The sequence below is a fragment of the Periplaneta americana genome, chromosome 3 (genome assembly GCF_040183065.1).
Source record: "Periplaneta americana isolate PAMFEO1 chromosome 3, P.americana_PAMFEO1_priV1, whole genome shotgun sequence".
NCBI classification, from domain to species: Eukaryota; Metazoa; Arthropoda; class Insecta; order Blattodea; family Blattidae; genus Periplaneta; species Periplaneta americana.
The window spans coordinates 8,696,443-8,716,827 of record NC_091119.1 but is presented as its reverse complement, the minus strand read 5'-3'; the positions used below and the strand labels follow the sequence as shown (position 1 = coordinate 8,716,827).

General features: G+C 36.3%; 1 protein-coding gene across 3 annotated transcripts in view; it reads right to left on the bottom strand.

Moving 5' to 3' along the window:
- scra (anillin, actin binding protein) overlaps positions 1-20,385 on the bottom strand; it is a 69,679-nt gene that overhangs the window by 21,929 nt on the left and 27,365 nt on the right. For all 3 annotated transcript variants that reach the window (XR_011331191.1, XM_069819973.1, XM_069819974.1), the window contains exons 11-17: positions 19,182-19,332; positions 17,495-17,768; positions 15,198-15,392; positions 10,856-10,987; positions 7,163-7,283; positions 3,918-4,079; positions 2,522-2,763 (exon numbers count right to left, since the gene is read on the bottom strand). Coding sequence is in view for 2 of the 3 variants with exons in the window: in XM_069819973.1 (XP_069676074.1) it covers positions 2,522-2,763; positions 3,918-4,079; positions 7,163-7,283; positions 10,856-10,987; positions 15,198-15,392; positions 17,495-17,768; positions 19,182-19,332 (1,277 nt within the window). In the remaining variant the exon portion in view is untranslated. The remainder of the gene's footprint in view (positions 1-2,521; positions 2,764-3,917; positions 4,080-7,162; positions 7,284-10,855; positions 10,988-15,197; positions 15,393-17,494; positions 17,769-19,181; positions 19,333-20,385) is intronic.

Below are 20,385 nucleotides of genomic sequence, written 5' to 3'. Positions count from 1 at the left end.
TTTACTATACTCCAGCAGGCCGTGATATACGTCTGTCTTTTTTTTCCCCCAGTCTATAAATGCGAACTTAAAACAAACAGTAAGGTTATGTACTGATTTATTTTTCATTTTAATTCATTAATATTTTCGTTCAAAGTAGCCGCCATGATGAGTCTGGAATCTTGTTCATTTTTTCAATGCTTCCTTAATGTTACTTGCATCACGAATGCAGTAACTTTAGTGGAGTTGTAGAGTTTACTTAATTTTTGCAAATATTTAAAAACAATAATTAACAGTGCAATTTAGGTGAAATTGCAGTGGTAAGTTTCCAATTTATAATTATTACTATATTGAACGTCTCTAAAAATAATATGTTAAAAGCCTAAAGCAGTAAAATCAATATGTCACTTAAGCGGTAAGAAGAGGGAAATTGTTATGTGTGTTAGGTTGGGAATACTGAATGTGGAATTTTAGACTTTCTGCGGATTGGTTTTGTGCAGAAACCAAGAAAATACGCACGATCTCGCACAAAAACTATTTCAATTATAACTATACTATTTTCATCTTACATCTCTCTTAAACCTCAAATGATTTAATCAACTGGAGGCTATTAGATCCAGTTTAATGCAGCGCTTTTAACACATAATAGAGCTTGTGAACTTTCTGAGTTCTTGGCTCCTTTGACTTCGACATAAATTTCTAGAGAATCCTCAATCCTTGTATTAAAAAAAAAGGTTATTATTCATTGTCTGTTACACTCTTTTAACACTTATAATCACTGAATAACTTTATGATATCTTTACTGTATCAACTTTTGCAATATACCTGGATGACTAGTCCAAATCACCTTACTTAATACCCTAAGGATGAAACTTAACCATTCTTCCTATATTACTACATATGCTAGTGGATTATAGTGATTTTCTAGCTCTCAAGTTGAATTTTCTTTTACCAACTTCGTTTCGAATTTCTGGTACTGATAAATACTACAACTGACAGTTATTTTCTGACTGTTATGTTGGCAGCAACAATTTCGGTTTGCAGTAAAGGAAACTGATGAAAATGCAAGTAAATATATTTTTAGGTTAGGTCTCATGAATCGTAAACTATTTAGTTAAAGCAATGAATTTCACGTTGTCAGACAAAATAGATTTTAATATTAGATCATACTAATGCAGATACTTTAGCAAAGAAGGGCAGCACTGCTACTTACAGACCTGTTACTAAATCTACGTATTACTCTGTGAAGAGATTTATTAAATCTACATACTTAGACTTCAACAAACAAAATTTGATAACACAATCTCAAGGGAAAAAATGGAACTCTCTGCATCATAATCCACAGTTAATTCCCGACTTACCACGAAAATCGTTTGTAGTTGCATTTAGATTGGCAACAGGCCATGATTGTTTGGCCAAATACCTGCAGAGAATTGGAATATATCAGTCCCCTAACTGCCCATTGTGAAACTCAAACCAAGAAATGGATTCGGAACACCTCAAAATCTGTGCTTCAGTGGCTGGCCATGATAATATCTTTGAAAAATATTGGAGTGCAAGAGGTCAAATGACTTTATTGTCAAAAGCCTGGCATTAGAAAACAACAACAACATACTAATCCTAATTACCAACATAATGTGCGAGAAGTCCATGAGGAAAATATACTATATCATAAATTATTGAACCATTTAAGAAACACCTCGGAACAAAGATGAGATGTGGTAAATAAGCAAGACATTGTTATTGTTAAAACTGTATTACTATTATTATTTCAGTACGTAGCATTGTGATTTTACCCTTTTTTGTGATATCTGGTATTATAGTCCTGTCGCTCTTATTTCCGGCAGCCAATCACGTTGCAGGTCGGCTACATTTAAACGTGTGCGTCTTGTCATTCGCTGGTGATGATGTAATTCACTTCCTAAGTCTCGATAAATACTTAATATAATCGCCCGCCATTTTGGCTCTTTCGTCCGCTTTTGTAGAAAACACACGAGGACATTATTTGCCGCTCAATTATTTGCTCAATTACAGTGCGTCTGACTTTTTATCATAGGAGCTACGACATGATAATCTTTAACGGTGCGCCAAATAGATTCCTCGTATGGTAGCTCGGCAACGAAAGAGCAAAAATGGCGAACGATACTACCTACTTAGACTTTATAGAGCTTTCACTTCCTAAGATGTAAGCAAAGAGGAGGAGTCACGCCGGAAATAACAGCGACACGACTATAGTTGGCAACACTAAAGAGATTGCCAAATTAGATTTCTAGGAACTACACTTATGTGATCCGCATTATAGGCTCTGACAATGAAGGATACCACTTCGAAACCAGTGAACCAGGTAAATTGCGAAAGTTAACACAGTAAAGATATTATAAAGTTATTCAGAAAAATAATCTCATAAATACAACTTTTTGACATTTTTATGTCTTCTTTTAATCAATGTTCTTTGTATCGGTTGGCCAAAAAAGTATGAAAATAGCAAACTTGGGAGGAGGAGGAGCAGGTACTGGTTGCAAACACTAGAAGAAATACAAACCTTCTTTCCTGAGATGTGATATTTAACGTCATGTGGCAGCACCTCCATGTGGGTTTGCAAATTGTATATTTCCAATGTTACTTTGAAATCACTGTAAAGGCCTTCTAGCCTTAGAGAGCCAGGAAAAATCAGAGCAGCTCCGCCTCCTTTACGCAAGTTCTCACTTGAGGCAGCCATCACCGGTGTGGCGGCTACTTGCTCCTGAGCTCTTGCCAGACACACGAAATGATGACACATCTCGTCTAGGAGAAAAGTGAAATCTTTATTAGTTCATATGTTCAATCTCTCTAGCATTTACTGAAATATATGTAATACTTCTACAAACAGTGGGTGAAGAAGGGTGAATAAACTGAGAGACAATGAGGTAAAGAATAGAAATACTTAAGTATAAAGTGGAAATATTGTAATAAATAGAGCCCAGATGTTTAGGTATTTATAACTTAAAATGTTGCTGTTGTTTTCTAATGCCAGGCATTTGACAATAAAGTCATTTGACCTCTTGCACTCCAATATTTTTCAAAGATATTATCATGGCCAGCCACTGAAGCACAGATTTGAAAATGGCAAGTTGTAGCCGATTTAAGTGAACACCATATTTTAACGTTTTGGTGGCTACTTCATTCACACACAACACCCAGAATGTCTGAAGGACCACACCTGCTGTTGGTTGACGGGTCCATTGGACCTAGCTGGGAGACCTTGTTGATCACCAGGACGATTTTAGTGCCATAGCAAGTCAGCACTAGGAACAGAAAAGTAGAAAGAGGAGGAAGGAAAGGGAAATGAACCCCTAGGCCTCGAATGCTCTAATGCCGTTGGGGTAGAAGAAAGTAAGAGTTCAGTCAGAGGACTGGATAGGAAAGGGTAAAGAGGGAATTAGGTATTGGATAGAGGAAAATTATACCAAATTCAGTCATTAACTCATCAAGCTGACCCGTGCTAATGGATGAGTAGCCCCTCCCTTTAGTTCAGCTAGTAAAATTATGCTCACTAACAGCTGCACCACGGGAAGGTAGGGATGGGACGTTGGGTATTTGACCAAGTTGGTTCCTTAAAGCCTTCATTGGGAAGGATTAATGGCTCTCCCCTCCTGTATCCGACAGATACCCTTCTGCAGCCTTATAACTTAAAATAGGCAGGCAAAAAAGGCATTATAAATTTTAAAAAGGCATAATATATTTTAGCAATAAATTTAAATTATATCAACATAACTCACATTTTTACTTCGTAGTTGACGCATGTTGACTTATAAAATACTTTTTTTTTCGTGATCAACTATCTTTTCACAAAACTGTTCCATCGGTTGAAAACACATGGGCACCAAATTCACTAACGTAAGCATGAAGTTTACTTTTCCAAGCAATGTCTTTGCCGACTCAACTGACAAATAACTTACCTGCAGCCATTCTTCGAAGATAATCTTTCTTGAGTGGTAATGTAATATTACTGATCACAAGGGCTCCCCGATCTGTCAGCTCAGAACTGTGGCCTCCTGGCTTCAAGCTGCCTTCCACTTTGAGTCGTTGTACCTCGTGCATAGCTGCCTGGCGTCTGTGAGCTGAACAGACAAATAATGCTCAGCACTGAGACATAATAGACTCAGTTCATACAGTGAAACTCACAAAATATACATGCAGTAAAATTTAAGGTTTAGCCAAAATATTTCTCGAGTTTCTGCTTTATTCTGAGACCAAATAAATATTTTTATTTCTTTTTTTATCATCATCATCATCATCATCATCATCATCATCAACTGTGAAAGGTTAGGCTTGTTCTTAATTCTCAAGTTGGAGTTAAGGTACGGTCACACGTCGCTACTTTTGCTGCGCAACTTTTGTACTGCAGCTGCAAAAGTTGCATGTCGCATTCACACGGAAGCCAAACGTAGTGCGCCTGCACGCTACTTTTCGTGCTGCGCAACCCGAGTGCAGCAAAAGTTGCAACTGGAGGTTGCAAGTCTGTTCACACACAAGGCGCTACTTTTGCGGCCGCAGTCATGCTGCAGGTTTCCATCTCCGTGTTGACTTCTCAATATACATTTTGTGGTTATGTTCGCATTATTAATAAACTCATGCGATAGCTTACTTATCTATATTATTTGTTTTTCTGTCCTAACTAGTACTCAGAAATTTGTATTATTTTTAGTATAAAGGTATTAAAAACTCCTATATACTTAAATGATAACCAACAGCATATTCACGTAATCAATGTTGGCAACCGTCCTGTTTGAAACTACGCTACGGAAAATTAAAAAAATGAATTATATCGTCGGCAAATATACTCAGACTGTGTAGTGCATTTAGTAACTGTTACAATCATTTATATTCATCACATTTAACATTGAAATATATCCTAACAGTAAAAGTGTCATCGATACATTTGGGTGGCAACACTGGTCGCAACCGCAGCAAAAGTTTCAACAAAACTGATATAAAAAATGCTGCAGCTGCAACCCTGAGAACCCTGTTCACACGTCGCTACTTTTAAGCTGCGCGCAGCATGAAAAAGTAGCGGGCAGCAGGTTCGGCAGCCGCTACTTTTCGGGTTGCACCGTTGTTCACCGTCGCAGTACGAGAGTTGTGCAGTCTTTTGTATTGCAGCGCACCATACCTTTATAAGTTGATGAATGAAAATCGAAAATTAAGGAACTTTTGGAGAACTCTAATCAAATACCTGAATTGCCTCGTAAAACTGCTGTTGCCATGTTTTAGCTATTTTTACTGGACATGACTGTGTAAGCAAACATCTCCATAGAATTGGGATATTTCCAACACTATAGTCTGGGTCAGCTTACTTCATACCCTAAGGATGAAACCTAACCATTTTTCCCCCATTACTACATATGCTAGTGGATTGTGGTGATTTTCTAGTTTGCAGGTTGAATTTTCTTTTGCCAACTTCGTTTCGAATTTCGATACTGACAAATACTACAGATGGTAGTGATTTTGTAACTGGTATGTTGGCAGCTTGAGACAAATATCGACAATATTTGTCGGTACTGGAGTTCCATGAAATTGAAATTGTACTAGATTTCTAAGCCGGTTACTGGAAACTAGTGAAATTTGAACATACTAATAATTAATTAATATCAGTATTAATATTAATAGATAATAGTTATTTTATTTTCTGCGTTGTTATAATTTAAGACTACAGTCAGCTATGTTTTCGAAGTGAGTACTAATAATTTCATGTGATCAAACAAAATACATTTTTAGGTTAGGTCTCGTCAATCAATTGTTTAGTCAAACCAATGAATTTCATATTGCCATCCCTTTCTCGTATAGTTTGCCTACGAAAATATGTTACAAATTATTCAATTATTTAGAGTAACCTTCCAACATAAAGATAAAGTACAGTAAGTAAATAAGTCATTCAGTACGTAGGATCATGTGATATCTGGTAACAGTTGGCAACACTGACAAGACGCAATATTTGCTGTTAGGAACTGTTCTTATGTGACCCTCACTATACATTATTCTCTATGGCCTAAACATGAAGAAATGCAGTATTGGGCAGCACTCCAGAATTTTGAAGATATCACCTCCAAATATTGGGAAGCAAGACTCTTCAGCATTACGTACATACATTCCAAGTAGAGCTCGGACGAGAAGTTATGGCACCGGCGCGAGGGACGCATTTTAGTTCGTTTGCTTGGACTCGCCCTCACACTCAACTGGAGGGGTGTTGGGTTAGTTGGTTACTAGCATTCCGAGTGTTGAGATCGTTCTGCTACTACCGCTATTGCTAATACTGAAAACATTGTCCTTCTGAGCGCCCTCATTATGGCATTGTCTAAGGTGTGAAATCATAGAGTAGTTCATAGTCAAGGACATGAAATAGCATACAATGTATGGAAATTCATGTCAGAAGAGGCTGTAAACGGAACACCAATTCCATTGAAAAGCGTGTGTGCAAGAGTACTGGCTGCCACTGGTATTTCAAAGCGAACCTTGGCAAGAATCAGGAAAGAAGGATAAAATATTGAGGCAGGAACAGCAGATCTTTCTCCAGTCCGGAAAAATCACAGCCGAAGAAGAAGATTGTTGCAGCTGTAGACAGCTTTGATGAGGAAGTCATAAGAAGGCTCATTTATAATTTCTACGCTACGCATAAGCAGAGGCCGACTCTGCAATCGCTTCTTCCAAGAATGGATATCAGTGTATGATTATGTGAAGAAAGTAGAGAATAATTACATTGAAATTGAGCACGTGATGGACAGTATTTTTTAGAACATTTCCATAAACTTAGGGACATCTGATTCCAGCACAGATCAGTCGTCTGATTCGGACGGAGAATAAGAATATAAAGATGGAATAGCGGGCGTAATTCCATTAGGTACTTTCGGACTCTTGAGTAGGAAAGTGGTGACACTAAGGTAAGACGAATGTTTTTGGAAAGAGATGAAACGGATATGCCTGCCGCTCTGAGCTTGAGAACCGTAATCCTAACAACCCCCACTCCTCTACCCTGCTGGCCGGCAATTTAAAACTTCGCGCATGTTGGTGCCATAACATCTTATCTCAGCTCTAGCATTGGCATCCACACATTATAATATGGAACATGAGCAGTGCTGCAGCAGTAGCTACATCTGATGACACTTAAAACATCTTAAGGCTTGCCTTGGCTGTTATTATTACTTACTTGCAACAAGCAGGAGTCTCTCTCCTTCAACTTCTTCTGCAGAACCAGAAAACTCGACAGTTGAACAGCAAAGGTTAAGTGCCTGACTTGCTTGTGATATCACAGTCTGTTGCTTGGCCACCTGCAGAAGACATGGGACATAGATGGTAATGCATTATGCAGACTATTTCGTGGTTATGCAAGGATAGAGAAACATAGTGAATCTGCAGTGATTTATAATGGGTGTGCAGTGTGTTGTAGTGAAAGTGCAGTGAGCTTATAAGTAAATTCTGAGAGTTATAGTGGCAGAAAAATAGATTTATAGTGAACGGGTGTCAGTTATAGTGCTTGTAATGGGGTCTAAGCCAGAGACCTGCAAGAGAGCGATGCTTAACGATATCTGAGATCGGTTTTACCGAATGCTCTTCGTGTGTAATCGCTCGAGCTCGGGTTTGGCCTCCGCTCGCTCGAGATCGCCCGGGGGATCGCTCCCCTGTCAGAACGAGCGCTCGCTTCAACGACTGTATGCGAAGCAGTAAGCTACAGTACTACGTAGTGCAGTATTGGTAGAAATCGAATGAATTCATTCGAATTATTTGATTATCAAAACCATTCGAAATAACAGAAATATTCACAATATCACTCGATTATTCATTAACTTTGCTTACCACCACAACAAGCCGTATGAAGTTATACAAAATATGTACTCGCATAACAGAATATGTTCCATTTTATGATAATGATAAGAGCTTCGAGTTCAGAATCATATGACGCAACAATAGAATGATAAGCTTTGAATGTTCTGTGTGGGTGTTGCGTACTGACTCTTCTAACAGCCCCAGAATCTGACCCTGATCTTCATTAAATTAAACACCTGACCTACATGGCGATAAGAAAAAAAGAGCGCTGCTCTCTGACTATAGGCCTACGTATAGAATGAGTAATCAACATACTGCAATTTTATTGAACAATTCATTCATGCATTCGAATGATTTCATCCTACAATGGAATAATCATTATAGAAATCATTCGATTGTTCTCAACAATTATATATATTTAGTGGAAATTTAATTAATTACACATTTTTCTTTGTTTAGATTGAAATAGCCTGAAATGATTTTCTGTATTAATATATTTCATTCCTACTTAGTTTAACAATTAATCGTGATAATTACTGTAAATGCAAATGAAATGTTTTGTTATATTACTATAAAACAGACAAATTACAATTTAATACGTGATAACTAAAAATGTCTATCGATGTATGAAATGCAAATAATAAATTAGTAGCGATATATTTTGTTTCATCTCGGACGTAGTATGAACTTTACTCATACTAACTTGGGAATAGTTTTATTTTTTATTTTAGTAGGTTATTTTACGACGCTTAGGTTATTTAGCGTTTGAATGAAATGGAGGTGATAATGCCAGTGAAATAAGTCCGGGGTCCAGCACCGAAAGTTACCCAGCATTTGCTCGTATTGGGTTGAGGGAAAACCCCGGAAAAAACGTCAACCAGGTAACTTGCCCCGACCAGGATTCGAACCCGGGCCACATGGTGTGGACAATCCTATGTACTTTAAGGTATTTTTATCCCTTACTTCTCCGAATTTAGTCCAAGCAGAGCTAGTAACTGCTTTCCCTTTTTTCCAATACTCTGACTCTGCTAATTTAATTTTATTTTCGGTATATACTTTCGACATCGTGTCTTGTAATCTTTTACCATCAACAGAGACGGTGTCCGAGCATCTGCTTGAGATCGACGTCGATACTATTGAATCATCTTCAACATTCGTTTTGATGAAACGTACTGATTAGACAAGCCTACAATTCACCTACTGCTTAGTGCTACCGGAAGAGCACTCATGAACACCGAGCGCTCGTCCTCAGATCCGATCGCTCGGTGTGTTTCTTTACTTCGTGATTTATCGGAAATATTCGTAGATGATCGCTAGTCATTCCATCAGTGCCTTCCTGGACTGATAACGATATCCTGCGCTCGCTCTGATGCAGGTCTCTGGTCTAAGCTATCGATTTGAGGTTAATATAGTAAGTACAATTCTACGGAATAATAAGGATGTAATTAATGTTCTGTTATTTGAAATGTTGTATCAGTGAAGAAGTGTGTTGTGTCTGTGAAATGTGTTGCGACAGTGAAGTGTGTTTGTGTCACTGAAGTTCTATAAGGTTCGTTCCAACAGCAGTCAGGAACCGTCCGTAACCATCGTGAGCATGCGCAGTACAGAAAAAGCGTTCCAACACAATCCGAACCAGTCCTGAACCGGAAATATGTACTGCAGTCGGGCGTTCCAACAAGCTTTTGACACGGGTTCGGAACGGTCAGAAATAGTCCGCGGATTGAGGCATGTACGGAAGAGTACGCGAGACGCGCATGCGCATAAGCTCACCAACGTCTCCTGGATACTGAAGAAAGACATGATCGACTGTTCACATCAATGAGGTTAAGATGAAAAGTGACAGTGCAGACGAATAATAAAACTAGAGATTTAATTTAAATTGTCGCCAAAAAGAAAGGGAATGGAAATTATTTGGGCACGGAAATAGTTAATTAGAATTTCAACATGCAGCTTTGATTAAAAGTATAATAAATAATGTACATAAATTAATAATTTAAAAAAATAACTATTTTTAGATAAGAATTCCCCAGTACACGACATTGAATTAGCGGAATTTTTGCCTTCTATATTTTTTGTCATCTTTTTTACAGAAAATGATCGAAATTCTATTTTCTGCAATTAGAATTAGCTGCGAAACGATAATAATTAAGCATCCCGTTCTTAGCAAAGATGATCACAGTTATAGCATCTCTGGATTTAGTACATAACGATCCGCGAAAGCGTTCCAACAGCGTCCAGTCAGTTTCAATCCCATAGTAGATGCCCAACTAGCACATGCGCATAAGATGGTACGGAAACCGTACATGAACTGATCCATGAACCGCTTGTTGGAATGAACCTATAGTTTACAGTGGCAGTGCAAAGTATTTGAACAGAGAAATGTTTTTGAAGTCTTAGTGAAATCAGGATAGTGTCAGTAAAATGTGTCTTAGTTCCAGTGCAGTGAGTGAATTGATAGCAAAATGAGTGTAGTGCTGAAAGGTACTTATGCAAGTAAGAACATATATCATAATTATATACTCGTGGTTTTAAGTTCTAACTTAGGGTTAAGATATAAATTAGATTTACTTTAGTTAATTATGTTATATTAAGTGATTCATTTAATTTAGGATGCTCCTTGTTAATATTATTATTTTATTATTAATATTATGACTGTATTTTATTATTGTCATTATTGAGTGTAATTAGTTACCACTGCCACCGGGTACTTACCCATTTGCAGTGTGAATAAATACATACATATATTTAGTATGCCAATTTATGTAGTATTTTAAAATGAGAAGAATTTAGACAAAGCATACAATAATACCCCACAGTACACATACCAGTTAATATGTAGAATGCCTACCTTTCCAGTCAATATTAAATATAGAGAATGAGTAGTAGTCCCAGAAGAAAAAAAAAAAAGGCCCAACTCTTGAAGCACAATTCAAACTTCTTTCCTGTTCACCATTCCTCCCAGTGCATTTCTGAATATGACTATTGTGGTAATACAGTGGGTAAAGATGCATGAACTAAGATTTTTCCATACTACTTTAACAAAATTAGTGTAATTTAAATCGCTGAACATATGTACCTCATCCACCAGCTCTGAAATTTTATTTCTCACACTTCTCACATCATCTTCGACTGGCATGGTATTCAAAATCTTCCCGGGATCAGGCTCGGGATGTCTCGTTATCTGACGAACAGGGGTGCCTTTCACAGCCTGACAACAGAAAAACACAACTTATACTGTCAATTGGTGAAAACACCTTTAAGTTACAAACAAAATAAAGACTGCGTACAAATTTACATGTGTATTTAGTTCTGTATATATGCACATAGAATTATTCCACTTCAGAAACAACTAAGTAAACTAAAAGAACTCCAAAAGGAAATAACATTTCAACGGATACTTATAGTCTGTCCAAAACTACTTCCGACCTGACAAATGGCGCTTTTAGTATGTTACCATGGTAACCATTCAAATCAACCAATCACGAGAGACACGTAACCATGGTAACGGGACGGTGTTGCCGTGCTTATGTTTACAAGCTGCACGTGAATACCACGGCCTAGTGGTGAATACAGTGCCCGGAATGACTTTGAGTTAGCTGGTTAGTGCATGCTTTGTGTGAATTAAAAATATTATTTAGTTGTATTATTGTTTTAATGTATCGATAATTATTGTGTTTAAATTAGATTAGACGTATTATCTTTGTTGTTATTGCTGGAGTTTGTGACTAGTTTGCGTTTTATAGTTTCTGCGAGAGTTTCCAAACAGGTGACTTGTGCAATGTCGGAAGGAAGGAAAGGCAGGCCGAGAACAAAGAATATTGTACAAGGTGTCCCGTTAAAGAGTCAAGCGCGAGAAATGATGTGTTATGTAAGACAGTATTTTGAGAGGTAAAAAGATAATGGCGGGCCTCTTTTACATTTGGCGCAAGTCGTAATGAGAACTGCTGCTTGTGTTAAAATTAATAAGAGCACTGTTATCGATATTGGAAAAGAAAAAGGCCGTGCGGATTTTTAATCATAAATGTTTTTACAGTTTATAATTTTTTTAACGTCTTTCTAGCAATATTACATGAAGAATACCGGCACTCATAAAAGTAAAGGCTTCGTATTAAATTTAAATCTGTTTTTACAGTTTACAGCCCTTTCGACACTTTTCTAACAGTATTATATTGAACAATACCGGTACTACTATTACTAATGATAATAATAATAATAATAATAATAATAATAATAATAATAATAATAATAATAATAACAACACATTATAATATACTAATAAAAATAATAATATACACAAATTTTAATGCCTAATGTTCAACAAACTGGTTAGAAATGTATCTGTTCATGTCAGCCGTTCATTACTGCACTCTATCGGCAGCGCGCTCGCTTGCACGAAAGATCAGCAACATGACAACACTGCTCCCCTTCTCTATAAGCTGTCAAGTCGGAAGTAGTTTTGGTCAAGGCATAGTCATTGCGGTATACCTGGAAATGAGAAAGTCGATAATATTGCAAAACAGGCAACATATTTGCAACCAAGACCTCTTCAAGTGATATCCCTATCCAGTGCTTTTGCTTCAGTAAAGTCTCATTTTACAAACCTATGGATCAACAATTGGCTCTCTTCTGACAAAGGCAAAATTTTACAGTCTGTGTAAAAGAAACCAAATGACTTGAAAATGTACAAAAACTTGCCCAGACATGTTCAAACATTTTTAACAAGAGCCAGACCAGGTCACATTGTCACTCAATTGTACCTACACCGATTTCACATTTCTGATAATCCTACTTGTCTGTGGTGTAATAATCATGATGAAGATCTGGAACACATTCTTCTACAATGTCCATCCATAAACCACAAAAGAAGTAAATTAAAATCATCAGTACCAGTTGCAGAAGACACAGCCCTGCAGTATATATTGACTACACCCCAACTCTGGCTACTAGCAACAGGCATCTATAATGAACACCGATCAAAATACCCCTCATTTCTCGTGAAAAACAACTGAATGGACTACAGCGGACTTTATGTTGTCAGCAAACAGCTGGATACATTAAGAAGATTGATTGATTTAGTTATGTATATTACTATTAAGAAAATTAGAAGACAAATGATATGTTTTAATAAAAGATATAGAGACTACATAAAATACAGTTTGCTGAAGAAAAAAAAACTAATATTAAGAGTTTTCTTAATTAAAGGAAATAAATACAGAAGATGTAAGAGACATTAAGTGATGAAGAAGTAAATGAAACAATTCTAGAATATAGGCCTATACCATGTAAGACAAAAGTTACAATTGAGGAGCGTTTTTGCAAAACTTGCTAACTGAAAAAACTAAATTTTACAGGAGAGACAAAACACTGTAATAAGCAAATTTCTGCTGTAACTCTCACATAGCAGAAAAAACGATCACATTTTGACAGACTGGAATGAAGAAAAATAATTCAATTTTACTAAGACACCTTTAACATCATGTAGAGGCCTGCCTTATGTTAACGAATCCATGAAAATCTCAATTTTGCAAATTTTGCAGTTAGGAAGTTTTTCAAAAATGGTCCTCAATTACTCTCAAGTAAACAACATGACTAGGTTTCCATACAAAGATTACTGCCCTCAGTGCACAATACATTGCCACAAATGTTGAAAGTGTGGCCCATTTAAATGAAGACAGTGTCTCGCTCGATCCTACATTCTTCTGTCACTCATAAAGGTTGCTTGTGGAATGTGTTGGATGACATGAGTTATCCTTCTATTCTTCTATAGATGCAGGTTGTCTGAAAATCATGCTGTTTCACACATTCCCAAAGAAAAAACCTAGAGATGTTGAGGTCTGGTGACCATGGAGGCCATGACAGGTCGACCTCTTCAAATGCAGTGCACATCAAACATGTTATTTAATTCCTCACTAATTCACAGCATGATGTGCTGTTGTCCAATCTAACTGAAACCACATTCTTATCCATTTATTTAGTGGTAAATCATATAGGAAGTCCATTACAATGCTGTACAACAGTTCGCCAAATGTGTACTGGTTCACATTTTCATAAAAAAAATATGGTCCCATAAAGACAGCCATGATTTACAATAGCCACTTGGTTTCATGTTGAGCACACTGAACATTGTTCTAAATTTATGTAATAAACTGCCTATACACTGGTGTGATGGTTTTGGAATGTCTGGATGACGACAATGAAACTCGTCTGCAGCTTCCCATGGTCTACGATCATTCCCACAAACCAGTACTAGCTCCACTCACTGTCCAGGAGTAATTGTGAGCTCTTTTTTAAACCTCAATTACAACTCAATGATCTCTCATTCAGCTTTCAGCAACTCCATACAATAAATGAAACAAAACACAAATGGTAGCAATGTTATTTATCATGACCTACTTCACGATTAAATCACAAAACACAAATATAAACAAAAGATAGCAATAATTTCCAAATAAAATAATCCATTTTATTTGGCCAAGTGACTTTTGTGTTACACAGTATATCCAACATCCATCTACGTATACATTAAGCAAGTACAGTAGTCATTAGTAATTAACCACAATCTATAGTCGCGACGCTGTTATTCCCAGCTTGACTCCTCCTCTTTGCTTACATCTTAGGAAGTGAAGGCTCTATAAAGTCTAGGTAGGTAGTATCGTTCGTCATTTTTCTTCTTTCTTTGCCGAGCTACCATACGAGGAATCTATTTGCCACACCGTTAAACATTATCATATCGTAGCTCCTATGATAATAAATCAAACGCACTGTAATTCAGCAAATAATTGAGCAGCAAATAACGTCTTCGTGTGCTTTCTGCGAACGCCAACGAAAGAGCCAAAATGGCGGGCGATTATATTAAGTATTTATCGAGCCTTAAGAAATGAATAACGTCTTCTTCAGCGAATCACAAGATGTACACATTTAAATGTAGCCGACCTGCAATGCGATTGGCTACCGGAAATTAGAGTAACGGGACTATAGTGACAGACACAGAAAACAAGTTTTTCAAGAAATGGTACAAAATAATAATTAGGGAAAACTTTAGTTTTTAAATAACTTTTAAGTGCAGCTACTAAAATATTATAAGATAATCACATATTAGAGCAATGGTGATATGAAAATAGCAGGAAAAAATCTGAACTCTTGTCCCTACTTGATACATGTAAAGGTATCAATATCCTTTATATGTAACGAAGGTGCATAGGAATCATGGAGGTAGAGCTCCAATGCTTTTAAGATCTCGGCTCTAGAAGGAGGTGGGGAGATGGACACCACAGACCACCTTTGGCCCTCGGAAAAGACCTGGTTTCCAAATTAACAGGAAGCTAAGTGGACCCCAGGGCCCTTCCAGTTCTAGTTATAAACAATGTTACACATGTAAGGCAAGGTAAAATATATTTTCTTTAAAACTCAGAGCTTACCATATTCTGCTGACGACGATAAAAGCTTACAGTATGCATGAGAGGCACTTCCTCATTGCCTTCAACTACATAAGAAGGAATGTGTTCAACATTTTTGGGTGTGGAATCTGTAGCCAGTCCTTTAGCTGGAGAACCTCTCGAATACTTGAAACTGTGAGAGTGAGACGTAGATGGACTGGAATAGTACTTTCCTTCCTGGAAGGGAAAAAAGGTAAAAATTAAATAATGAAAGATCAAGTATAATATGAAACAATATAGCATATATATTCCTAAAATAACTAAAAAAATGTCCTATAAAACATTCAATCTAGGGAAAATAAATTAAATGATGTACAATTAATTTAACAACCTTTTGTATTGGTATGTGATCAAGTACAGAATTTATTTGTTATGATTTGGACTCTAACATTATTCAGTATGGTGCAAGATTTTTGCGTTTTTGTGCTGTTGTAATTACAGATCAGTCCTACACAATCCCAATGGGAGAAAACCTTTCTCTCGCCTGCCTCTTTTTTCACCTGAAGATGAAGGTTAAAACAACTTTTGAAATGTTATGAAGTCATTTCATCACCAGCAATGAAAGAAGTCAAAAGCATATCACTTCAATTGTTTCATTTAGATCATAAATAGAAGAAAAATAGTTCATTTATTATTTGATATATTAGTTTTAGTATTATTGTTTCTTCTGCAGTATGTTTTTTTTTTTTTTTTTTAATTCAGTTGTGAATAGTGCGTCCCTGAGCTACTTTGATATTCGAATAATGAATCTATTACAGTCAAATGCTGTTAATCAAATTTATCGAAAGATTTTTTGTGTAAGGCTACAATATAGAACCTGATTAAAATCCTTCCAGCAGTCTTAGAGGTGACACAAAAGGCGGATACATTCAATGAACTAGTATGCTTTTTTTTTTTTTTTTTTTAAGAAGGTGCCAATACAGTACAAGGAAAGGTGTCCTGAAAATTTTGTTAGAAAATAGTACATTATGCAACGAGCCTATAATGGTAATAATTAAGACGCGAGTATGTTAGTTTATGAAACGAGCGCAAGCGAGTTTCATAATTTTCATACGAGCATCTTAATTACCATTATAGGCAAGTTTCATACGACTTTTTATGTTCGACCATATTTCTAACTTGAAATTATTCATAAGTATTCATGTTATGGTTATGTAAGTGAGCGGAACTGACCTGAATTGTGAGATGCGCGCAGACGCGAAAGTATTGATTTTTTCCAAGGCACGAATGTCATTGACCTTGATATAATCTAGAGAATAACATGAACATTAGGCTTGATATAACCTGGAAATTGATTTAGAATTGAAAAACGAGATGACAAATTGAATTTATTTGAATATTATTTATAATTAATGCTAATTATTATAGTAACAGAACATAATCTTCTGGGACAGTATTGGATTTCCAGCCTCCGTGACTTTTCGCTAATTGTCTTTCGATTGCATATCCGAGAATAATTGATACTTGCGGTTTTATAATGGTACAATGGTGATTTCTCATTGGCTGAACAACTGATTTATAATGAATAGGTGTACTATCAATAGTCTCTAAACACACACCTTCATCTCAAACAGCAGAAATAACTAAAATGCTCTCTCAATTAATATCACTCATTAAAAGAATTGTATTCCAATGGATACCATTCCATTGTGGAATCCTGGGAAACGAGAATGCGGATGCTTTAGCAAAGAAGGGCAGCACTGCTACTTACAGACCTGTTACTAAATCTACGTATTACTCTGTGAAGAGATTTATTAAATCTACATACTTAGACTTCAACAAACAAAATTTGATAACACAATCTCAAGGGAAAAAATGGAACTCTCTGCATCAAAATCCACAGTTAATTCCCGATTTACCATGAAGATCATCTGTAGCTGCATTTAGATTGGCAACATGACATGATTGTTTGGCTAAACACTTGCATAGAATTGGAATATATCAGTCCCCTAACTGTCCATTGTGCAGCTCAAACCAAAAAATGGATTCGGAACACCTCAAAATCTGTGCTTCATTGGCTGGTCATGATAATATCTTCGAAAAATATTTGAGTGCAAGAGGTCAAATGACTTTATTGTCAAGCGCCTGGCATTAGAAAACAACAACAACAACTTTAATGAGGTGCATTAAAGGGCTACTACCAGGTGTATAATGGTCGAGCATAAATATGTTTATAAGACAAACGCAACAGTTTCATTATTTTACAGACAAAATATCATTACTTTCTCTAATAACGTAACAGAAGCTAAATGAAAATGCAGATTTACAGTAACTGTTACCTGTGGGGTGTTATCTTTAGTTTTCTTTGGCGGTGATGGTGATGCATCTGAGTCTGAATCATCTCCCAGAGCCTCATCCAAGAAGTCATCAATCTCTTCCAACACAGCAGATTCTGTATCTGACTCATCATCACTACTATCGGCCTGACATGCCCTACGACCTTGTTTCATGCTTTCTGGAGACTTGTGCAACCCTGCTGCTTGCAATATTTCTCGTCCGAAACTCGTATCTCCCATTTTCTCTCCACCACTAGAATCCATTTCATCGGAGAGACTGCAAATAGTTTGAAGAGTGATGCAATGTAAATTTTACAATGTATGATGAGAAACAGTAAATATACATTAGTATTGACTTTCTACAGTTGACCATTTAATTACACATCATTAAAATCTGAAAATATTTGTTAACAGTCTCAAATATTCAACTCTTCTTTTTTTACTTTTCTAGTTGCTATGATGACGGGATCTAATGCTTTTTCAAGTATCTTTTTGAAAATAGTTACTGGCAATAAGCTCAATGAGAAGTGAACTTTGTCCAAGAAAGTACAAAAGTCAATAAACAAGTGTTTAAATGTTGATAAGACTGGATGTTTTCACTATTTCACTAAAATAACCAAACAAAGATAAGACTTCTAATATCACCATTACTTTCACCCTTTAAACTGCAAATATAAGTATTGAACATTTTGATTATGATATGTTAATAACATGTTATTCCGGGCTGAAGCAAGGAGATGCACTATCACCTTTACTTTTTAACTTTGCTCTAGAGTATGCCGTTAGGAAAGTCCAGTATAACAGAGAGGGTTTGGAATTGAACGGGTTACATCAGCTGCTTGTCTATGCGGATGACGTGAATATCTTAGGAGAAAATCCACAAACGATTAGGGAAAACATGGGAATATTACTTGAAGCAAATAAAGAGATAGGTTTGGAAGTAAATCCCGAAAAGACAAAGTATATGATTATGACTCGTGACCAGAATATTGTACGAAATAAAAATATAAAAATTGGAAATTTATCTTTTGAAGAGGTGGAGAAGTTCAAATATCTGGGAGCAACAGTAACAAATATAAATGATACTCGGGAGGAAATTAAACGCAGAATAAATATGGGAAATGCCTGTTATTATTCGGTTGAGAAGCTTTTGTCATCCAGTCTGCTGTCAAAAAATCTGAAAGTTAGAATTTATAAAACAGTCATATTACCGGTTGTTCTGTATGGTTGTGAAACTTGGACTCTCACTTTGAGAGGGGAACAGAGATTAAGGGTGTTTGAGAATAAGGTTCTTAGGAAAATATTTGGGCCTAAGAGGGATGAAGTTACAGGAATACAACGCAGAACTGCATGCACTGTATTCTTCACCTGACATAATTAGGAACATTAAATCCAGACATTTGAGATGGGCAGGGCATGTAGCACGTATGGGTGAATCCAGAAATGCATATAGTTGGGAGACCGAAGGGAAAAAGACCTTTGGGGAGGCCGAGACGTACATGGGAGGATAATATTAAAATGGATTTGAGGGAGGTGGGATATGATGATAGAGAATGGATTAATCTTGCTCAGGATAGGGACCGATGGAGGGCTTATGTGAGGGCGGCAATGAACCTCTGGGTTCCTCAAAAGCCATTTGTAAGTAAGTAATAACATGTTATTAATTAGGAAAAGTTAAATTCTGTTTTACCTCAGGTTACAGTCATCTTGCATCTCACTCTCTGTTTCTGTTGTTGCTTCAATGTCTGACAGACAAGGATAGAGGCGACCTGGTTTAGGGGGGCTAACCTTAATCCGCTTCACATCGGTCAACCCTGCATACTGCTGATTGGTACTTTGAGCTGAAAAATAAATTCATTTAAATTATATAAATGTAAATGCTTACTATCATATTTGTTATATTATTCCACATTCAACGAACATATCACGAAATATCAAGGCTGGAGCAAATACAATTCGTGCTAAAGTAAGTCCAAAATTAAAAGAATGGAAAAATCAGTATTTTGTTTTAAAATTAATAATTTTTGTTCAATCTTATCTAGAATTTTCTTCTTGGTTTCTTTAATGTAGTTACTTTTGCCCTGTGCCATTACGAATACAACACTGTTACAAAATATAATAAATTAACTATTCCATTCAACTAGAGGATAAAGATTAACATCTTTTTTTATCTTTGGCATTCATACAGTCTTCTCTGTAGATTGAAAACTCAAAAAAGTTTCATATCCATTGTTCAAGAATTAAAACAGAAAATCAATATCTCGAATTTAAAAGAAAACTTACAAATTAAACCAAACCCTTTAACTCTATTAAATATAGAATATAATCTAAATTTAACAGAAGAAATACTGAAATCAGAAGTAAACACTGAAATATTAAGACAATTAATATTAGGTACCCTCCACAAAACTGGCTTCATTTATACACCGATGGATCATTGATCTCCAGAGAACAGTTATATTGTCAGACTCCAAAGCAGCTATTCTATCAATCATCTCTAAACACACACCTTCATCTCAAACAGCAGAAATAACTAAAATGCTTTCTCAATTAATATCACTCAATAAAAGAATTGTATTCCAATGGATACCATCCCATTGTGGAATCCTGGGAAACGAGAATGCGGATGCTTTAGCAAAGAAGGGCAGCACTGCTACTTACAGATCTGTTACTAAATCTACGTATTACTCTGTGAAAAGATTTATTAAATCTACATACTTAGACTTCAACAAACAAAATTTGATAACACAATCTCAAGGGAAAAAATGGAAGTCTCTCCACAGGTAATTCCCGATTTACCACGAAAATCGTCTGTAGCTGCATTTAGATTGGCAACAGGCCATGATTGTTTGGCTAAACACCTGTATAGAATTGGAATATATCAGTCCCCTAAC